Source organism: Triturus cristatus, chromosome 4_2 (genome assembly GCF_964204655.1).
Source record: "Triturus cristatus chromosome 4_2, aTriCri1.1, whole genome shotgun sequence".
In the NCBI taxonomy this organism is placed as follows: domain Eukaryota; kingdom Metazoa; phylum Chordata; class Amphibia; order Caudata; family Salamandridae; genus Triturus; species Triturus cristatus.
In genome coordinates this window covers 7,929,894-7,953,898 of record NC_140586.1, presented here as the reverse complement: position 1 = coordinate 7,953,898, position 24,005 = coordinate 7,929,894, and the positions used below count along the sequence as shown (strand labels likewise).

Below are 24,005 nucleotides of genomic sequence, written 5' to 3'. Positions count from 1 at the left end.
GTAACAGACACCAATAGGCCATGGGCAGAGCAATGCGCCCACCTTTGGCCTATTGCAAGCTCTGTTTAAAAAAGAAAACACGCACTCAAAGCCCAATAACGGAAGGAAAAACAAAAACACATGCACTAGCGTGTACAATTCCAGGGTCTGTTTCGGAACCCCGGACAAAAGGACTCTCGCTGCGCAAGCAGTGTTGCGCACTGGATCGCTAGGCGCAAGACCTAAAAAATTGAGCTAGGCCTGCCGTATCAGACGCATTAAAGATTTGGTGAATTAATACCACTAAGTGTAGGGGGACATTTCTGTTTAGCGAAGGCTGAATTTCACTTGATGTTCTTGCCACCTGCAACTCTGTGAGAGCCACTTCTTGTTGAAACAATAGTGCTTTGAGTCTGCTTAGCTTATTGAAATCTGTATTCAAAGTCGGAATGGAAGGCCACAGCAAACTATTCCCACTCCCGTCGGGGGGGTGGAATGGGGGGACCGGACATTGCTGTAACAAGTAACTCGTGAAACTGTTACTATGTGAGGGATGCCTGCCCGTAAACCGAAGTAGTTCTCATTATTGAGGATGAGATTACTGCCGTTAGAAAGCAAAGTCAGAGTTAAAGCAAAGTGAGAGTTGGAATAATAGCCGGAACTGGGGTTCCTTTTAAAAAACAAGCCAAATTGGGGGCTGAAGCGTTACAGGCGCCGTGAAGTTTTACTTGCTTACACACGGAGTGGCCGACTGTAGAGTGACAATCCGCTCCTGTAAAGAAAACTTACTTTTCGGCACACTGACAATGGAATACGAATGGCAGTGACCATAATTCATGTATGTACCTGCTCCCAAACAGTTTTTATCTACCCACATGATAGTGTTTCATGCAAGATGTAAACTGGAAAAGTAAAATGGGCAATGAAATAACACCATGTATTAACCATACTGCTAAATCTGTTTCTTCTACAGTAAATTGTAACTGTTCTAGCTTCTCAATGCGTCTTTCATCGACATCAGTTTTATTTATCTGTCAAATGGAACGGTAAAAACAGTGCATAAACATTCAGGTAATCCCATGGTACTCTCCCATTTTTAAGTGTCAGTAACGTCCAACCGAATTCTAAAACGGAATGTAGCTGATTCTGACCATGATACAAAGTAGATACTTCAGTCTCGACAATATCAATAACAGATGCCATAATATTGTCTAAGGTATATATACGAGAAGACGGTGTGTTATACTGTTATCAACTACGGCAAGAACTTTTTCCAAATGATCTTGATCAATTTGGCGTAAGCGTAGTGCTGATTCCATTTGTGATAGTCTAAAATTCATTATAGGTTGCATAAAGAAAACGTTTAGTAGAAGGGGGTTTCGGACCTAAAAGAAAATCTGAAAGATCAAAGTCTCCTGACAAAAGGGAAAGATGGTGCTTCACAGACGATAGTGTGGAATGTTCCAACCATTGTTGAAATAATTTATCAACCAAATAAGTGGTAATTGTATGCGAGTGCAAGTATCGAGGATCAGGCCTATTTTGGAAAAACCCATCAGCGGGATTTATAAAACGGAAATCGCAAGCATTTGTGTTTGTAGGCCATAACACCCAAATCTCCGGATTTATCATAGAGGAATTAAAAGTGCCATTTCGTGTCATACTAGTGAATTTTTGAATTGTATAGTTGGTATGTGTGTGCCACGTCTCTTATTGAGGCAGAGATGGCATAGAGGGTGTATTCATTTTTAGCAGTGGTTAAACCGAAGCAGGTAGTTTGTTGGACTGTCCAATTTAAAAATATTAGTTAAGATGGTATTAAACATGCACGATGCAACAACTCACTCCCTTGCACTTGCCAAATTCTAGTGCCCCAAATAGGCTTTAAGTCAATAGTGTCCTTAGTATAATCGTAACCTATCAGGGACAGATCGGCTATGAAGGATGAGGAATAAATCAACTTAGTCTGTGTAAGCATATATTGGTTAAATGTGGGGATATTCAATTTAAAATGATATGATGCTGGGTCGGATAGATTGTAACCAGCAAAATTTGTAAATTTCTTTTTCGTTGAAATTGAACTTATTTTAGTTGGTGTTGGGCAAAGTGTCTCCATCGTGTATAATTAAATGTGGGTTGCTGAGTACCGGTTTTGTTAAGAAAGTGATGTGCATAATGTTGGTAACAAAATAAATCTGCATAATTCGCTGAATTTAAATATAGATCTTCTGTATCAAAAACCGTATAATACTGCAAATCAGAAAACAAAGAATTAACAGCACTGACATCCCAATCATCTGAATGCATCTCCCATTCGACATCTCCCAAGGAAACACAGAAGACATATGGAATTTGTTGGGTCTCCGTAGGACAATATACATCGAATAGCACTTTGTCCCAAACAATGTCATCAGCGATCGGGACTGCTGAAATATTAATAAAGGTTTGGTCTCTTTTATTTTTCTGCGAAGAAGTACGCAGGCCAGTACTCCGTCAACCAGGTCCACAGCAGAGCATTCAGGCAAGATGTGGCCATTAATCAAAAGTACAAAGACAGTCACGAATCCAATCCACATGAAGAGGAACACCATTGACAACACGATCCAGATGTAAGCCCATGGTGGGACTAGGTAAGTTCTTTTCAACCACGAGATGAAAACACAAATCCTTGTAGAAGGCACAGCAATAGACTGAGACAGCGAAGATGTATCTGAAGAAAAATTATCTTGTTCAGTATAGTAACCGCTGGAGCGGAGTTGAAACAATGGGGGTTGTTCTTCATTAGAAGTTGAATGTATTGAACACCGTTGAGGCAAAGATGGGGCAGGAGGCTACCTGCAGCGCTTGCCATCTCCATCTCCCTCGATGGATCGGACACTCGACAACCGACCGCAAGACCTGGCGAGCAGTACAGAACGTGGCTGGTGGCGGGACGTGCTGGAATCCGCGTTAAAGTTTACCACGGCCGCGCTGAGGGAATATCTCCTCCGGCTTAAGCAAAGGATTTGGCTGCAAGAGAAGGAAACGCCGATGGCTATGAGAGGAGGGAGAATTGGGTGAGGCTCGACACCCCCGGCAATAACGGAATGCAGGGAAGAGACGGTGTATCAGACGGCAATGGGGATACCTCGCTGGAGCCAAAACAGCGCTGCGGAGTCAGTAAGAAGCAGCGGGATATCGGCATAAAGAAAAAAGCTCCGGGTCTGGGTGTAACAGCACAAGCAGAGGGGGGGCCGGCCCAACCAACTCTAGCTTCAATGTTTGCCAATATAAAAATGACTGCAGGAGAGAAAGGGAACTTGAAGGAGGAGGGGGGCGACAGGGCTCCGATGGAACAGGGGAAAGAAGCTGCTAGCATGGAGGAGGAAGCCAGGAGCCCCTGGATGGACAAAGGGAAGGATCAAACTGGGAACATTCTCACCTCAGCTAATGCAAGACAGGGAATAGCAAAGGGGGGGGGAAATATCAGAAGGAATTGAGGAACAAATTTAAGAAACATCTAAGGTGGAGGAGGACTATACTAAGAAGACCAGCTTAGGGGCTATAATCTCGAGTGAGATGACCCGACAAAAACAGTCGAGCACAAGAATGTCTAGAAAATGAATGGCACAAGCGGGCAATCTGACACCAGAGAGCCACGGTGTGGAAAAATTCTTTTCATTAACGAAAGAGTCTGAGGAATCGGAGCTGGAGGATGGAACATCAAGTGCAGAATCTATTTCTGAGGATTGCTCCAGCTTCTTCTCCCAAACAACGCAGAAAAAGAAAAGGGATAAAAAGAAAAATACGACAGGAAGCCTTAAAAAAAGCACAAGGGAGCAACTTAAATGGGATTACTCAGATATAAAGATTACACCTCAAACCGAGAAAGGAGACAACCCGGGAGTAATGGAAGCACCCTCTCTATCAGATATCTTAAAATCGATCCAGCGGATGCAGGAAGAGAATAGAAAAGAGGGACGCAGAGCCAGGATTGCCGCGAAACAAGTTCAAACTGGAATCTGCTTGCTAAATAAAATGTGTGCGGAAATCGCGGACCGTATAACTTCGGTTGAGACGCGGACAGAGTCACTGGAAGTGGACATGGAGTCGATTAAGACGCAAGGCAAGGAGCGGCCGTGGTAGATGTCATGACTAAGCTGGAAGATTATGAAAACCGGCAGAGGTGGAAAAATCTGCGATTTTTGAGGATATCAGAGGACATTGAAGGGAGTGATCCCAGAGGCTACATGGTAAAACTTTTAAAGGACGCATTTCCTGAACAAACAAGCTGGAATTGGGATATGGAACTACAAAGGGCCCACCGCTTTCAGTTATTCAAGAGAAGACAAACCCAGAATCATGATGAGAAACCCAGAGCAATGCTGGTATATATTGGAAATGTTCTGCTGCAACAAATGATTTTTGATAAAGCCCATCCCAGCACTCCAAAATGGATCAACGGGATTTCCTTTTTTGTGCACCCAGACTTTGCACATGCAACAGTTGAAAGATGCTGGCGCTTAAGGCAACTCTTCTCTCCCTTTCAGAAGCTTGGAACAGAGGTCTTCCTGCAAAATCAGTCCAGACTAAAAATAATTTTTGGAGGAACACGCAGCTTTACCTCTGAAGTGCAAGCACAAGAATACTTTAAGAAATCAGGGGGAAGAAAAAGATGGTGTAGAAACAACATTATGCATCAGATTGTGAAAAACAGCTATCTTTTAGTTTAAGGGAGAATTCACGGCTCAAGGGAGATGGGGGGCAGCTGGTCAGCCACACATCGATCAGACTATGTCTGATTGCCTTTTTGTTAGGGGAGGGTGGGGGGACTCACACAAAGGGTGGATTAAGTGCACAGGAAAAGGGTACTGGTTGGGTAATAACACTGAAACATGTGGCAGCAATGATTTTATCCTCTATATGTAGAAAGGCTTAAAAAAGGGGCAATCAAATGCAACTAAGCAGATGGGTAGACTAAGCATAGCAACATTGAATATTTGTGGTTTAAACAATGCAAAAAAAAGACAAGTGGTGGCACAAGGTCTTCAAATGTTGCAGGCAGACATCGTCTGCTTGCAAGAGACCCACCTTGATGGGTCATAGAAAGATTTGCCGAAATATCTTGGGTACACTGTGGTTGAGGCTACTACGCAGAGGACTCATACATGGTGGGGTCGCGATTTTATCCAAGAGTAGATCAATTCAGTTCAAGAAAACACACGTAGACGGTTTAGGCCGATGGGTCATCACAAATGGGAAGACCCCAGATCAACTGGACTTCACCTTGTGCTCAGTTTATGGTAGTAATGTGGATGATCCATCCCTGTGGGAATGGCCAACTAACGAACTAGTGCACTTGCCACTGCAAATAGTCATGTGCGGGGATTTTAATATTAATTTGAATTCCAAATGGTAACAGGATCAAAGGTATAGGGGTCGGAAGCCAAAGGTGTTTCAAGCACTTTGTAATCTATGCCAGATACACGGCTTGGTGGATGTATGGTCGGTACAGAGGCGGGAGGAGCATGGGTTCACTTACTACTCGGCCCCACTCCAGAAGCATGTTCAGTTGGATTATTTTTTCGCATCCCCTACACTGGTGGGAAGAAGCAATATTAATCGACACCCTATAGTATTATCCGATCACAGCCCGCTGGTACTGCAGGTAGTACAGGTAGGGCAAATTGAGAAAGCCTCTACATGGACCTTTGAGAGGGCCTTATTATTTGATGAAGGGTATGTAGGGCATATGAAGTAATGGATACCGGATTTTTTACAGAAAAATTTGGAGTCTGCATCATTTGGAATAGTTTGGGACACTCTAAAGGCAGGGGTGAGGGGCGAGGCAATACAATACTCAAGTAGGAAAAGGAAAGAAATCTTAGGAATGTCAGACTGCAAAAACTAGTCCAAACAGAGAAAAGAGTAGTTGAAGCCTTAAGTAAAAACCTGGAAATAGGTAAATCACAAGAGGAGGTGGCCTTTGTAAAGGCAGAAATTCAAGGAGAATTATTGAGGAAAGCTCTAGACAAGGCAACAGCTCATAGGGAGGAAGTCGGTGAATGTGGGGAGAGGGTGGGCCACCTGCTGGCTATCAAGACAAGAACAGAGGTGACACGTAGTGAGATCTTGGCAATAAATGAACCAGTAATGGGGCGAGTAACGGAGTCTAAGGATATACGGGCAGCCTTTTTTAGATTCTACCAATCACTTTATACGGAGGATACGGGAAGATTGGGTGGAGATATGGAAGACAGAATAGGTAAATACTTGGACACTTGTGAGATGGAGGTATTGGCGCAAGATGAGAGGGAGGTACTAGAATACCCGGTCGACTGGAGAGAAATAGAGGAGGCAATGGTAAACCTTCCTAGGGGGGGAAGGCTGCAGGACCGGACCTAATCCCTATAGAATTTTATAAAACCTTTATGGAAGAACTCAAAGAGATCCTGATAGCTATGTTTGCCCAGATATCAGAAGAGGCTACCCCACCAAAAACCTGGGCATCAGCTATAATTATAGTCTTCCCGAAAAAAGACAAGCCGGTACAGGAGCTGGGCTCCTATCGTCCTATAACTTCAATCAATGGGGATGTTAAGATTTATTCTAAAGTAATGGCAACGCGACTTTCGCAGGTTATCAGTAAAATGGTATTTGAGGGACAGCATGGCTTTATTCTCGGAAAGGGAACTATTGAACATGTTCGAAGAGTTAACACCCTATTTGATCTAAGTCAAGTGGCAGGAGATCCTATGGTGGCCATGTTTTTAGATGCTGAGAAGGCTTTTGATATGGTCTTCTGGCCTTTTTTATAGATGACAATGCAAAAAAAAAAGGGGGGGTTGGCAACAGGTTTATAAAAGCAATCCAAGCCTTGTATAAAGATCCGGAAGCTTGGGTACTTTTAAATAGAGAGTTGACCCAACCACTGAAAATTACAAGGGGGACGAGACAGGGGTGTCCCTGCTCGCCGCTTTTTTTTTGCACTGTATATAGACTCTTTTCTTAAACAACTTGCAGTAGCTCAGAATATTCCCCCAATAGTGAGTAATAAACATGAGAGCAAAATTCTAGCCTATGCAGAGGATATAGCCATTGTAACCCCCCACCCAGAACAGGTTATGGGGGTAATAGAAGAAGAGGCACAGGTATATGGCTTACTCTCAGGTTATGCCTTAAATCGAGAGAAAAACCCAAATAGTAATTAACAAATGATCTGGATCAGGTAGTTAACGAAAATATGGGGAAGTGTGCGGAAGATACTAAGAAAGTGTTAAATGTGATTACTTACATCGGACTCTCATCAGCAGAACCAACGTAATAAAAATGATTTGCCAAAACTGTTATAAGAGCAATACCACTTGTCTTTACAAATCTTTGGTTTAAAAAATTTGAAAATATTTTTTCACAATTTATTTGGTCCTATTCCAGCCCAAGAAGAGCATATACATTTCTATCACTACCTAGGGAGCGTGGAGGCTTAGCCCTTCCCAATCTGAAGTTATATTGGTGGGCAACATCACTTACACACTTTTCGACTCTTTTAAATATGGATCATAGTGTAAGAGATTTTAAATCCCCTCCCCTATATGGGAACTGGTTATAGGTCAAGAAGCGTGGGGATGCCTTTGGCACCAATTAAGCTATGGCTATTATAAAAGGGTATGGTTCAAGACACTTCTTACGGCCTTTAAAATTTGGGGGGCAATACTATGTCTTACTGGGGTGGGAAAGCTCAACTATTATACCACATTGGAGCAAAATGAGAATTTATCGGATATTTTTAATGATACAACTTTCAAGAACTGGGTTGAATTGGGTATTAAACATTTAGGCTATTTTTATTGTCAGGAGGGTATTAGATCGTATACGGAATTAGCAACTGAATTCGGACTTACTTCCAGGGATTTTTTTTAATTCTTACAGATCAGGGATTTTCTACAAAAAAAAGTAGATAAAACGCATTTACCTGAGATGTGAACTAATGGACAGAATAATTGTACCCACCCCTCCTAGAATTTGGACCATCTATAAGCTTCTGAATGAACATACTAAAGATGACATGGAAATGTGTTCTGCTAAGTGGCAAGAAAGATTAGAGATTTCAGGGGCATGTTTCAAAAGATATTTTAAAAAACCCAGACACTTTTAATACTGGCCAAACTCCAAGTCCAATTTTACAAGACATGCTTTGGGCTTTATTATACTCCAAGTAGAATAGCAAAATGGAGCAATGGAAAGGAGGTGCAATTGTGATAATATCAATGGCGGTGTTTAGGCTATGTATTGCATTATCATGGCTGGACCCGTCTCCTCCCTCTATCCAGCAGTGGCTGGCACGGTTGATGGCTACATATAATTTAGAAAAGGCAAGGGAAGCAAAGCAAAAAAGAAAGGTCTGGAAATATGGAAGCCTGTTTCAGATTGGATGGAATGATACGTACTTCTTTGGATACCTGAAGGGATGTAGGCATTAAGCACTTTAATGCGGCATTGTGTAATTTCTCAAAGTTATATGTCAATTCATGTGGAAGTATTCAAGGTGGAGTTGAAATGTGAGAATAGACTGCTTTTTACTACTTGGCACTCAACACTTTAACAGTATTGCATTTTGCACTTTGAAATAAGTATTCAGGGAGACATGCTCAATGGTATTATTTATGCTGCTAATGTGAGGTGACCAGTCGGCGAAAACATCTATATAGAGTTTAACGGATTATAGTATTACACTTTTTTGATTTTGCTTATTATATTTTTAATCAAGTACATGTGTGGATGGGATCAAACTGCCATTAAAGCACCAACACATTGATAGGCGCAAATTAGCACATGGCACTGTAAAATTGTTAAAATTTGTAATGGAAGATGGCTGGAGTTAATGCATCTTTGTGGTTTAATGTGGATCTGGGTAAGGGGGGGTGCAGGGGAGTCTGGGATAAAATGAAGGTGGGATGAGAAAAATGTCTGTTTTCTATGTCTCACTCTCGAATAAAAATATTTATTAAAAAAAAAAAAGTTGAATGTATTATAGTTTCTGGGATATCAACTGTAGGTTCAACTGGTGGGGAAATATACTAGTTTTCCACAATTATAGACGTTGAAGGCAAAACAGGCAACACATTGAGGACTCATCTGATGGAGTGAAACATCCTGAGGTGGAATGCTTGTAGACATACTATTGAGTATCGCCATATGGTGTAACTTGGAATGTTCAATTGAAATGAGCCAATTGTCTTTCCATCCAGGCAGCAGAGGTAAGATCACAGTTTGGGTGCCCTTTAGACCAAGGACCGGAACCGGAGCACGGTATGTGGGATCAAATTCTTTTGTTTGCCACTTTCTCCCGGACCTGATCACCAACTTTAGAAAGCCAGCCGGAAACGGGGACTAGCGCTCCTGCATCTGTTGGCAAAGGCAAATGGGTTCTTGCTAGAGCAACTCGATTCTTTTGTAGATCTTGTAACATAGCACAATGGTTATCTATGTCAGATGTTTCGGCAGCCACCACAACGTTTACACCGTCCTGGTCTGGCACAAAAATCTTAATGCCAAAGAGCATTTCGTATGGGGTCCGCCCACCTAGAGATCTTCTAGGGAGTTTATTTAGTGCACGTTGAACCCCATAGAGAATAGTCTACCAGCCCCGGCCTGTACCTAATACCCTTGCTGTTAAAGATTGCTTTAAGTCACGGTTCATCCGCTCCACAACAGAATTGCCATCAGGCCAATTTGGAGACCAGGAATGCACCTGCATCCCCATCGTCTTAATCGAATCACGGTAAGCCTTAGAGGCAAAAGCAGGTCCTTGGTCAGAATGGAGGGTGTCACAGGCATAAGCCCCTACAAAGACATGCAAATCTTTTTTAACAGTACGAGTGTCAGCACAGCGATGTGACCAAACCCAGAGGAACCTAGTGCAAGTATCAACTGCAACCAAAATATATTTGAATGCATTGTCTGATATCAAGGGAACGCAGTGATCAAGACGGTGTGATACAACCAAACGGGCGATTTGAAATGAAAAGCTGAGTATGCGGTGGACGTGAAACAGTAGAAGGTTTAATCTGTTGACAAATGCCACAGGAAAGAACATATTTGCGTGTTTGTTCGTATAAGTTTCATCACCAATAACGTTGCTGTAAAAGAGAAATTGTGGCTGTCACTCCCGCATGTGTGGAAGCCATTCCTTCATGGGCAGCCATAAACCATGAAAGTCTGCGGTCCTCGTTGGGAATCAATCGATCACCAACTGATGGAAAAGTCACAAACCGAACCCGATCAGTGGTTAAGTGATAGGAATAACGCGAAGGGAAACCCTAGGGAAACCCTGGGGAAACCATGTCCCCTCCGTCGTAGCAATAGCTGCTAAAATATCATCGATTTTAGTCATTGACCTTGTAACGGCTGCAACAGAGAATGTGCCTACTGCAGATTTGGCTGCTTCATCTGCCATAGAATTACCAACAGCCTGTGCTCTCACATGCTGATGGCCTAGTGTATGGATAACATGTGTGAGCGGGAAACGGTCTCTAAGAGCGGCCACTCGGACCCAAAGCGTTTTATGCTTTATTGCGCTACCCTTAGAATCACGAAAATCTTTGTTTCCAAAAGAATAAGTTGTTATTAAAAGATTGTACACTGTAGAAGGAGTCGCACACTATAAGAGTAGACACTTCAAGATCAGCAAACTCAAGAGCCAAGAGCAAAGCACGTAACTTGGCCAATTTTGCAGTGCAATCCCCAAGGGATTGTGTGTGAACCAAGGAGGATTTAAAATGACCGTCCACTATCGTGCCTGCCACAATAGTGCAGGCTGCAGAATAAGCATGTTTAGAACCAATAGCTGGCTGTGCAGACCCATCAGTGTAAATAATACATTTGTACTGATCAAGAGTAAGCAGGGACAAAGGAAGACAATGAACAGGTTCTCGTTAAGCATTTGCTCGCTTGCTGTTTTGCTGCTTTGTTCGTTCCGGGGGCCGCCACCGCCACAGGAATCATCGGACTGCAACCACTGCGGCGAACACGCTGCCGACCCAGAGTGCCAGGATGTGCTCAAAAGGCCGGCCGGACTTCCGCAGCGTGGGAGCTCGTTAAACATTTGCCTGCTTGCTGTTTTGCCGCTTTGTTCGTTCCGGGGGCCGCCACTGCCACAGGAATCATCGGACTGCACTTCCCTGCACCCCCTGCGGCGAGCACGCCGCCGATGCGGATCCAGAGTGCCAGGAGGTGCTCAAAAGGCCGTCTGGGCTTCCGCAGTGGGTGTGCCCAGGCGAAGCCCGGGCCAAGGGCAGGCCCGTCTGTGCCCGTCAGAGGCTGGAAGAGGCTTGCCTGGACCACCCCCTGACATGGTATGCTCTACGCTGGACTTCATTAACCAAATAAGGTGCCAAACCGTATTGGGGGGGGTGGGGGGCTCAACCGTAATTGCTTACCAGTGCCCATTAATTATCCAACATCATGAGTAAACGTAAGGCCCACCAGTTGGGGGGGGGGGGGGGGGTGTTTGCAGGGACCATGGACGCTTTTTTTTTTTTTTTATTTGTTTATTAGTTTAACAGCATCGTTGTACATCATAGACTGAGGATACGTTCTTTCCTGACCCCACTTTCGTATGTACCAAGTCAGTAAACAAAATAAACATTTCATTCAATCTGCTCTTTCTGCCTGTTGACGCATTTCCAATTCAGCCGTGGGGGATGCTACAGGTTCCCCTCGGTATTTGTTCCACCTTTCCCACTTCCGATCCCATTTTTTGGGACATCCCCTTGCTACATAGACCTCCGTTTCTGCCAGCATACATCTATCAAGCTCTGTCATCCAACCGCTGGGCTGTGGCGCACAACCCCCCCGACCCCCCCCACCCCCTAGCAATCTCCCGTTTAACTAGCGTGTATCCTAGCGACGCTTTTTTGACAAGAGCAGAGTCGCTCTTGACCCACCAGATCCAGATGACAGAGAAAAGACTCTTGCTTAATTCCCTTCTAGCCCACAAACTGTCGTCAAGGGGAGGCATAGCTATGGCCAAATCCCCTATAGGTGCGCCGCTGTCTGTGGATAACCCTTGTACTGTCACCTCGGCCCTGGGCACTAATGGGACTGCAGTTTTACCATCAGCGGGATCACAATTGACCACAGTTGCACAGATTCACATTGTCAATCCGGCCCCGAAGCCCCTAGGGGATGGGAATTCTGACCACTCACCCATACTGATTGAAGAAACAGCGAGCCCGCGCATGGCGCATATGGAAATTCAATCTGTCAGGGATGAGGCTATCACTCGATCAAAAAAGGCCACCAGGGACGGTGTGATAAGTCTATCGAAATCTATGATAGCAAGCACCGATGAGCAGCCTGCAAAGCACACGGGGGGGAGCTGCATAAAAACAGAAGCCCAAGCATAAGCCTTTATCTAAACATCAAACGATTAGATTTCCCGATAAGCGGACACCAGAACCTAACAATGGATTGGCTGGGACCTGTGTTTCAGACGGTGAAAATCGCGTAGCGGTGGATGATAAGGATGATCCCGAACTCTGGACACGATTGGAGACTATGATGAGTACTCTTATGGGACTATGGGACCCCTTTTATGTAAACCTGTGGCAATAGAAAAAGACTGTTGCTTCTCCAGAACTCTGATAATGTATTAATCAATACAGGGGCATGTAGATGTTCATGTATTGCTGGGGTGGGGGGCATAAGTCACTAATGCGCAAGTCCGTGCAAGCCCCTTCTCCCATCAATGAGATGGTTCAGAGGGCAAAGGGGGCAATGATCAGGTACTAGTGGAATGTGGGGGGGCTAATTGCAACCAACGTATGGGTCTTGAAACATCGAGACCAAACTCAAGTGGGGTGAATGGGGGTCCAAGGGATTCTAGGACAGTGACTCCAGGTAATCCTCCATCTCAGTCAGTGGATACCTCTAGATTAGGAAGGGGAGTTAATGTGCCGCAGCAAGCAAAAGAGATGGTCTCACAACTGGCGCATAGTACCCCTGGCTTACCTGTTCTAAACCTTCCCCCTGCTTCAAGCCCATATACAGTTGTGTTAACAGGCATCCCAGCTTATACCATTCAAAGGTAGGAATCCACGACACAACTGATTACCAAGGTGGCGCATTGGATGCGTAGAAACGTGGGGTTCAATATTAGAGACCATAGACACATCTTGATGGCAAGGAGGGTATCCTGGGTCGGCGGTTCAAGGAAAGCATTCCCAGGGGACTGTGTGATTGTGACACTTAGGTTCCCTGAACTGGTGCGTAAGACCCTTTCCCAGAGTAGAGGGCATTACTTAGCCAATGCAGACTCAAGCATTAATTTGCTTCCGCTGTTTTTTTTTTACAGACACTTGGTCAACCCAAACATGCATCACGGACATGTGGGCAGACAAGAGGAGGATCTCTGACAGGCCAATATAGTGCCAATAAGTAACACCTTTGCACCATTTAGAGACCTGGATGACATCGATTGACTAAATCGGGTGGGGGAAGTAGATACTGCTCACAACAGCTGGGTGCTCAATACTGAGCAAAGATGGAGGGGAGGAGAGCGAAGCATGGGGACAGCTGAAGACCAAGATACCTGTGAACCTCAGGTGGTAAACGCCCATGAGGTTAGGGGCATAAGTAAGCCTACCAACAGGTCTCACAACCCCCAGGCAACTGCCAGCAGAGATAGGCAAACTGGGAAAGATATAAAAATGGTCTCCTGGAACATAGCAGGTTTGTCTTCCAAATTTAAGGACCAGCAATGGCTACTTTATATACGGGAGTTTCACATAATCTGTTTACAGGAAACCTGGGAATCAGTTAATAACTTTTTTTAGAAGGATATAAAACCTTCGTTTTCCCAGCGCGTAAGGCCTTGTCAGGTAGGGCCAGGGGAGGGTTTGTTATTTACGTAGATCTCACATTGCAGGGAAGATGGTCTGATCGAACTTAGGGTTCGGAAGTTGTGCAGGGGCTGAAATTTGTTAGTAAATGTTACAGGTTACTTTTTATAAACTTTTATAATGTTAATTCAAATGAACAGGGTTTTATAAGTCTGCACAAATTGGATACAATAATTAATCATTCACAGGTTCATGGGCAGATGGCTCCTTGGATGCTTTTAGCAGGTGACTTTAATTGCCATTTGTGTCCAAATCTGAGAGTATCACTGGGGGACTGGACAACGTGAACCGTACAGGACGGTCCACATCTGGAGCACACTAAGGAGAGAAAGGAACTTAGTGCCCTTTTAAACATACATGCATTAACACTGACAATGAATTTGGTTAATGTTAAGCAGGACAAAATGGTTCACCCTGCTTTCAAAGGCAGAGGCTGTGCCTCATTTATTGATTATATTTTTGTCTCTGCATCACTTAGAAATTGTGAGACTTGGTTTAGTATTGATTGTAGCGCATTCAGTGACCATAACCCTCTTGCCCTATCACTTGCCAATGTATGCCAGGACCAGATACCCCTTGGGGCGATGAGGGGGGTGGCCAGGGCCACGGATCAAGGTAGGAGGCTGTGTTGGACACAGGTTGATGGCGAGGCTTTCTATGAATCGTTTTTAAAGGAGGGTAAAGTGTGATCTAGAGGTGTTTAGACCCTGAAATAGTAGGGGCAGATTTAGTGGATGCTTTCAAAGATGTCGCCCAAATAGTCGACAGTCTATTGAGAGCCCCAGTCCATAAGGCAAATCTGGACACCCCAAGATGGTTTGACCATCAATGCTCACGTGCCCTAAGAGAACTGAAAAACGTCTTAAAGATGTCCCCAAGAGATGGGGAGCAGGTGACCCTGTGCCAGAAAAACTATAAGTTGGCGGTTAAAGGACGCAAAAGCCAACTACAGACACACGCCTGGGAAGATCTATCAGAGGCGGTGACACTAAGGGATTCTACCGCATTTTGGAGAATCATAAATAATCTGTCTTTTCAAGAGGCTGATAAATCGAGACTGAGTAATAACATCCTGCCGGAGCAATGGCATGAGCACTTTTATAGGCTCTATAACCATAACCCAAGCACAAACCAGTTGCTGGATTCTCTTTGGGAGAGGTTAAAATTGGAATTGGAGGCCTAACCAGGAAAAAGACTCCGGGCCCGGATGGGATTCCACCCGATCTTTTTATCAGTAAAGTGGATCTTTGGGCGCCAATCCTGACTAGGGTCATAAACGCAGCAGTGGACACGAAAATGCCAGTATCTTGGACCACTGCCACAATTGTCCCTATTTTAAAAAAAGGCAATAAGGATAGCCCGCAGTGTTATCGCCAGATTTCCCTTATTGACGTGTCAGCAAAGGTGATAGGACAGGTGGTTTTAAACCGGTTGATTGACAGGACAGAGGAGCATCGGGTCATAGCCGACCTCCAATTTGGTTTTAGACCTGAAAAATCTGCCACCAACCAATGCCTTAATCTGTACCTTATTTCGGCCAAATATACAATAGTCAATCAAGGGTCAATGTACCTGGCATTCATGGACCTGACTGCGGCCTTTGATAGAGTTAATTGGGGGAAACTGTGGGCTATTATGGGTGGGCTTGGTGTGGACCCAGGTCTCATTAACATCTTAAAATCCCTGCCTTCACACACCACAGCATGGGTCAGATACAGTCAGGAGGGGGACATAACAAAACCCTTTCTGTGCACTAGTTGGGTCAGACAGGGCTGCATATTAGCTCCCTTTTTGTTTACACTTTATATTAATGGTCTGTACCGTGAATTAAGCAGGTTACAGGTGGATACCCCTAGGATAGGTACTGGGGGGGGGGGGGGCGGGGGGGGGAATCCCTGTTCTGCTTTATGCAGATGATGCGGTACTTTTAGCTCGTACCCCCAAAGGCTTGCAGCTGTTAATTGACGGGTTTGTGTCTTTTATGGAGAATCTGGATTTATCGCCCAGCTTGGCAAAGTCATATGTAATGGAAGTGGGGAAAAAACGGGTAAATCCTATAAGTACATAATCGGATCGCATCACCTAGGAAAGGTACAGTCCTTTTCATATCTGGGGATTTTATTTGACAATCAACTAAATTTTAAATACTTGATAGAAGAAAAGCGCCGGGCTGTGACCAGCTGTACTGGGTCCATAATGAGTTTTGCGCACAGGTTAGGACGTTGGTCCCCAGAGCAGATACTGAGACTATATAATGCTATGTGCTGTGCCAAAGTGTTGTATGGGAGCGAGGTGTGGGGTTTTACCCAGGCCACACAGTTACAAACTGAAGAGAATATGTACCTTCGGCGCCTGCTAAAAGTACCTCAGAGCACCCCAGCCCACATTGTTCATGAAGAACTGGTTGTCCGATATATCAAGGACAGCATGGCAGTTAAACCCTTAAGTCTGTTGGACAAAGATCTGGGCAAACGAGGAGGCGGCTTTCAGCAGGCAGGTTATAGAAGACTGCCTCTCCCTTGATCATGGGCTAAAAAGTCCCTGGCTCAAATACGTGAAGGAGACTTTTGAGAAAATTGGGTTTGCAGACCTATTTGCCAACCCCGCTAAAGTGGGTATGAAAGATAAGGCTCTGGTAAAGGACCGGTTCTTTAAATATGTATCAATGCTCAGGGAAGATACTGAACTAGCTAAGCCATCGGTGAGGAAACATCTAGTAGTTAGGTCTGTCAGAGGCATTGAACCATACCTGTCTTGCATAAACAGTGCACATGATAGATTCCTAATGGCCCAGTTTAGGCTGAATCTCTTGCATCATGTTTTAGTTGACCCGGCAGGGTTCACACCTTTTATAGAGATGAAGGGGCCCTGTGGCTGCAATCATAGATCTCCTCAGGACACCCTCCATTTCATTATACTCTGCCCTTTCTTCTCATATCCCAGGAGACTCTTCCTGAAGGGAATTTTAAAGAAAGCCAGATTCAAACAGGCACGGGTGGCATTGTTATTTTTAAAATTGGCCCCAGATGCTTTCACACTTTTTTGTACCATTAATTTTTTACGGGCTGCATTCAGATTACGGAACACAAGGGGAAGTGGTAACCTGTAGATTCCCTGTCTTAATTAACCTATTATTTAAAAAAAAATGGTCTCCATGACTGCAGATTAATTGGCTGGACGTGGGATAGGTGCAATGTAATCTTTTAATCTTTTGACTGAAATTGTAATATACAGCTTTTAAAATGATGCCTTATTAACTTTTTTATGTCTGTACCTGTAACCTGTTTTGGATAATTTGTAGCTTTTATGGTATATTTTTTATACCGAATAAAGTTTAAAGATTTTTTTTATTTTAAGAATGAACAGGTTTATATTGTAAAAACTCTTGTATCTGCAAAGAAGGATCAAAGACAGATTTGACATAATCTGGTGTCAATGAACTAGCCCATTGTATCCAATGAGGCAACAGAGCTTTAGAATTTGGTACACTCGCCTTCGTGACAGTTTCCAAAGCAGGCACAGGCGAAACCATAAAAATGCCATTGCCCTGAGCCAGAGAGTGTTGCTTTAGAAACGCCATCTATACCGCTGTTAAAAAATTTTCGGTAGAAGAAAAATGCATTTCTGCAGGAGTATACAAATGCGATTTATAAGCAATAGGAATTGTGTCCCCTTCATCAAAAGTCACTGATGTGAATCCTAACGTTCCTGGTACAATCCTTATGACCAAATTTGAGGTATTGTCTCTAGTTAACAAGAATTGAGTTGCAAGCAAATCAGACTGCAAAGACCGCAGCACTGCAGTGTGTTCCGGAAGCCAGCTGGAAGACTAAAACAAAGGTTGTATCAACGCGTATAGCGGTTTGATAGGCTGGGCATAATCTGATATGTAGGTTCTGCCGAAATTCAAGAAACCCAGCAAATACTGTAACTTTTTTAGGGTAGTTGGAAGTTGCAATTGAGCACATTTCTTCAAAACGTTGGGTGCCAACCCACTACCCTCATTATTCAGTTCGTAACCAAGAAAAAGAACTGCCAAAAAGGCAATATGCGTTTTTGCTAATTTGAATTTGTAATCTAAAGATGTGAATTGCATAATAATGCGATCCACAAGCATGAGATAAAGATTTAGTTCTTCATCCGTCAAGTATATATCATCGATATATGAAAATGCATCAGAGTCGATTTCATGAGCAATCCATACAATGCATGCCACATAAACCCTGGGCAATTCTTACACCCCATAGGAAATCTCGCATAGCGTCTCTAATTGTCAAGAGTGCTGAATGCGGTCAAGTCACGGCTTTCTGGAGCCAAAAGGCGACTGAAAAATCCATTGGAAATATCTAACGTAGTTTTGAATTTCTTTCAAACAATGTTATTTACTAAAGCAGAACTGTGTGTATTCTAGACTGCAAAGGTACAAACATGACTGTTCAAATGTCTATAGTCTAAAACTATGTGATATGAACAATCCAGTGTCAATATCGGAAAAAGAGGATTATTCATAGACGAGACACAGGGTCCAATTACACCCTGATATTCCATTTGGAGCAGATGTCATTAACGGACGCTTTAGCATCACGTTTAATGGGATATTGTGGTTGGGGCTGAGGTCTAAATCATAAAGGATTAACATGCAGCGGTGAATCCTTATCCCAACCCGCTTGATTGCGATATAACGCAGGAGCCAAGGCTATAGCCCACTCTGAAGCATAAGCCTGTTTAGTCTCCTCTGGGACATATTGTGAAAAAGATGGTAGAATTACATCCTCGCCCTTAGAGGAAGCGAGGACAAAAGGGGGAGGACAATTAACCTCTGCAAGCAAAATGTCGTGGGAAGACGTCAAATTATCCCAAAAGACAGTATTTTTATATTCCCTTCAATTTGGAGGGCTACTTCATAGTCTATTGGGAGGGGGGGGGGGAGGGTGGACTACGTGGGTGTCCACAGTTTCAACCGTTATAAAAGGAGGAGGATTTTCACCATTTGGGGCATACTTCACAGTCAAAGCGGCAATATTTTTCTTCTGAAACGGGGCTTGATATTGAGGTGGTTCCTCCTGTTTGACTTGCACGTCAAACTGTCGCTGCGGGTGTCAACTTTATTGTGTGGACCCTGTCTGTGATCTTGTCGCCCCCTCCGCCAAATTGTTGATGTGATGATTCCTTAAAAGGAACGAGGAGAACGGGGACATGGAACCTGGAACCTCTCAGGTGTTTTAAGTTGAGAGCAGTCACATAAAACATATCTAGGCTCAGAAGCGTCAGGTGGAGGCGAACCAGCACGAGACCTAGGCTTCTGATGCTGTATATTTTTGTTACATGCCTTTTTCGGAAAGACTGGACGACCTTACTTGTCCAGAAGGGAGGTGTGAGGAGGACCAGGGCGGCAACCCGGCTGTAACCTCTACGGGTCCTCATAGGAAACTGGAAATGCCTAACGTTAGTCCGGTAACGGCACAGAATAAGTTTATGTCCTTTGGCCCTTCTTCCATACAGGACAAGGAACCCCCTCTTCAGGGTAACGGCCAATGGTACGACACTTAATGGAGGCAAGGGGCAGAGTATCAGCAGAAAGGGAGATCCCGGAAGACGCAGAGGGGAGCGTGTTCGGAAGGAGAAGCTCAGAGTGCAGTGGAGGAGCGAGGACGAGAAGCAGACGAGGATCCCCAATGAAGCGTGGAGAGAGGCGGTGTCGAGCAGGAGGAGTGGTCCGAAGAGTGGTGGATACCCCCAGAGGATGCTGTAACGCCGCCGCAGCTCGGGCCCCCAGCGGTACGTGAACCAGGGCAAGGGTCTCAGTAAATAACGGGGGGTGAGTCTAAGAGACTCGGGGTACACAGGATAGTGTTGTGGTCACGCTTTATTCCGGTTTTCACTTACCCTCATTCCCCTGCTCACATCCTGAAACTGACTTGTATAGCACTAGAAGCAATAAACCAAGAAACCAGGACTGAAACGGCTTCAATCTCCTGATAAAAAGGGGTTCAGTGTGCGTAAAAGACCTGAATAGAAAAGAGGTCATAATCTTCCTTTATTTCATGGTCCTTTCAGCCCCTACCAGGGCTGTACCTAGATTTATTTTCCCTGACCCTTCCCTCTCACTCTTTCTTGTTTTTATTATTGTCACGGTGACGGAACGTTCTTCACATTACGTTAACTTTCCCTAAAGGGATAGCCGAATTGACCGTCTTCTCTCCTTTGTTTTACCCAGGGCTGTGCCACGGTCACCCTGTGAAGAGGACGAGAAGAGCCACAACCACCAGCATCCCGGGCTAAGACGACATCAGATTCCCATCCTGACTCCCTCACCTTTTGGATTATTTTCTGTTCTTGACTTGTGTTAATAAATGAAGCCATCATTCAGCAGCCTATAAGACCTCCTCGTTTTACTTTCCGCCCATCCCTCTCACAGGAGGTTTAGACTGAACTTGTGTAAATGGTCTGACTCTGAAATTAATGCCTCCCAGGAATGTATAGACATCTGTAGTAATAATCGGCAGCTGTGACTCTCGATCAGCGTCCCACCGCTAGGCGTTGGCACACCTACAAGCAAACCGCTTCACCTTTAATGTTAGCCAGAATCACATAGAGACAATAAGGAACATACCCACTAATTCCATCCCCAAATCCAGGGCTGGACCAGCCCCGTGTTCATCTTGTACACTTTTTAGAATGCTCGTCAGAACGCTCCTGGGGGGGGGTGCCAAGGCACAGTGTATACACTGAGGCAAACACCGCCCCCCAGGTGTTGCAGTCCTCTAAATCAGACCACTCCGCAAACACATAGTAAGCATCCTGTGTTTGTCTACAGAACTAGTGAGTGAGAAAACTGTATCAAGCTGTTTAATTTTCTGAGCTATCCAGAAGGGTATGCCCATCACAGAGTTAACCATGATGGGACTATTACAAGGCCTCGGACCTGCACAGGTGCCAGAGGCGCAGCTCCAGCCGCAGCCACCAAAAAAGAATGAGAAATAAATTGAATGATTCGTCTATAGTGTTGAATTACTTGCACATCTAGCAAACGTGGGGCCATGTGACAATGTATAAACCAGGGTGCATCTGTAATCACTTACCAGTGGCTCAACCAGCTGGAGCTGAAATTCACCAAACACCAGCCTCTGTGAAATAGTCAGTCAATCAGTGATGTAACTATAGATTGAATAGAGAGCATGCTTTCTTGTTTGAGAAATGCTTAAACCATTCTTTCATAAGGCAGTCTCAATACTACTGTGTCTGTGTCTGTGTTCTTGAACTTCTTTTACTCAAATGATAGAACAACTTTGACTGCAACATTGGTCGACCATCACACAATACTTTCCCTTTTTCTCTTAGACTGTTTATTTGACCACTAGACGCATTGTTTTTTCACATTTTAGATACTGTTTGACAATGCTTATACAGATTACAGCCATGCATATATATATATGAGCATACATAGATCATCGTGTATCTCTATTAATGAAAAAGTGTATGTGGCCTGTATTCTCTGCTCGCCCTATAATGCGTATCCAGGTGTGAGGTTCTAAACAAAAAGGAAATGGGAGGGAGAAACAGGGGGGATATATGAACTGGGATGTTAGTGTGTCATACCGCATCGTACATGTGTCTGCTTTCACGTCCAAATTAGTACCTCTCATTTACCCCTATATTGCGATTCACTACCAAGTGTATTTTGTGTGTACCCGTTTAGGTTGCTTCGCTCTCTCCGTTAAGTGTTGAGTTCAGTTAATTCCTCTTGGGCCTGAAAGTGAGGGAGACGCAGCGCCAGTGAAATAGCGAATACCCCTGCCCCCACGAGTCACCTCAGTAGCAGTCGTGTATTATATGCGAACCCCCTGGGTTATCCTCTTGGAAGAGTCATGTGGGCGATTCGGGTGTTTCCGAATTATTCTGCTCTACATTTCGGATGTCCAGCCGAATTGTGTCCCATGCCTCCGCCAACAGGAGCATTCATTGACCACTGGACTCATGCTTTGGGAGTCAACTATAAGCTCTACACCAACATAACAAATGATATGTATTCATGCCTAAATCTTTCTTAGTTTGACTGATCCGCCAGCTCAGGACTGCAGCAACCTCAAATTATCGATATTCTTAGGATGCAATCTACATGGACCTATCCCTCAGTACTTAACCTATTATCTTAACATATGATCCCTTGCTACCTTTTCTGAAGGACAATAATGGTCCGGCTATCAGAAAAGGTGCCAACATCGTATCTTCTAAGGGCTATCTTTTCCACAAAAACTAAAGAGAGTTTAGGATTGAGGGAAGTTTCAGATATGAGGTAAAGCACTAGAGGTCCCCTTTGGGCTTTGATGTAATGAGAAACAATAGAAATGAAAAAAATAAATCTAACACATGCTGTAGGCAAAAAGCGTATCCATAATTGGTAATTTTTGCGACCAAGCTAACTTTGAGAAGTCTGAAAATGTGTTGTTAAATACTGAGTTCTATGCACTGGTTGTAGAGCTATGATCTGTATAAAAAATAATGTATTAATGAAAATAACTATTTATATTGTGCACAGTATACACTGTGCGGACTCTTGATGCTTGAATAATGAGTGTTGGAACACGTGGTAGTTAAAGGCTCACTGCTGGCACCTGCATGTCAAGATTTTGAATTCTGTCCAGACCACCCTTTGAATTTCATTACACTAGATAATAGCAGCGGCTATTATTTACAGCACATGAAAATGGCAAAACCTGCAGAAAGCTCTATATAAATAGTTAATACTGTTATTACTAACCTCAAACCGTACTCTGTATAGGAACTTCAGATGGTTGTAACAGATCCTCTGCTTGCTCAAAAACCTGTGGGTTTGGGGGCAGTACTGAGCCCAAAGAGCAATATTACTATCTATCTGTCATTCATTTATTTCAGACCAAGTGTTGATGTTAAAGCGGCAGTAGATTTGTTTTTATAAAGAAGACAATGACATGCTGACATGTCATTTTCAGTAACTAGTAATATAGTAACCATGTATCTCCTGAAACATGCCTTAAGATGTTTGTTCTGTTTTTTTTGCAGATTCACCAGTACACATGAATCACATAATGCAGATCAACCAACCCATGAAGCATTACTTTGGGAATGCGTTCTCAAAAACTTCACTCTCAAACAGTGAGCTGGCTAACAGCAGAGGATCACATAAATATGGTTTGCAGGAAGATGATGAAATTCTGGTTGCTTCAAGCAAAGGTAATTTTTGTTTTAGCCATGAATGCATTCTTGTCTCAATGTTTTTGTGAGGTCACAGTTCATTTCAAAGATTGTGGTGTATGCCTTACTGGGAATAGTTTGTCGTAAAATTATGTTATCGACGGTTCGTTGCTCTAACACTGTTGCTAGCGAAAAGGGAAATTGCTGTGCACTGGGGGGCGAAAACAGTCCAACGAAAGACATGTGAATGCGCAGCATGGCGTACTGTGATACACAGACTGAAATGTATGCTACGCTTCAGCCCCCAACCTCCCATCCTAAGGACATCTGGCATGTCTACCGCTGCTACTTGCTGCAGGCGCAACAGCCATCCCTTCACTCCTCCCCAGATTCTCCTCACACTGACAGAGCAAGGGCCCCTGCCCCAATTGACCCCTGCTACTCTTCTGATACCCTAGGGCGCTGCCTCACCCCCGAAATACACCACGAAGAGAGCCAAGTGTAAAGATCATACTCCCCACCGAATGGAGTACTCTATTTCTCTGAGGCATACATGATGTTTCTACTTTAATTTCCTTAAAACATATTCTTGTAAGAGAGATTGTCCGCCCCCCCTTTCCACTGTAGGAACTTTATCTTCTGTTTGTTGTTTGATTTGATTTGCATTCCAATATTGATGTTATTGAGAAAATATGCTAGAACTACTATGGGGCATGCGTCTTGGAATGTGTTGTAACGTTTCGTTATGGCAAATGATTAGAAATCTCAATAAAAAAAATTGTGGTGTATCTATAACTATTGCCAGAAAATGTTGATTTTCTTAGCTACCGTTAAAGAAAGTCATACCTATATAAATGAAAAAGAAATGGGTAGTATTTCTTTTCACTTCACTTTAACATCCTATATCAGCAAACTACAAAAAAGCAGGTTGCGATGTTTCTCACAGAACTAGGAAAACTCAAGAGTTGAGAG

The 24,005-nt window shown here is 43.9% G+C and overlaps 1 protein-coding gene across 1 annotated transcript in view; it reads left to right on the top strand.

Moving 5' to 3' along the window:
* The window catches only part of SCYL3 (SCY1 like pseudokinase 3), a 1,105,028-nt gene that overhangs the window by 877,150 nt on the left and 203,873 nt on the right, over positions 1-24,005 (top strand). The window contains exon 10 of the mRNA XM_085600229.1: positions 22,902-23,072. Coding sequence (XP_085456355.1) covers positions 22,902-23,072 — 171 coding nt within the window. The remainder of the gene's footprint in view (positions 1-22,901; positions 23,073-24,005) is intronic.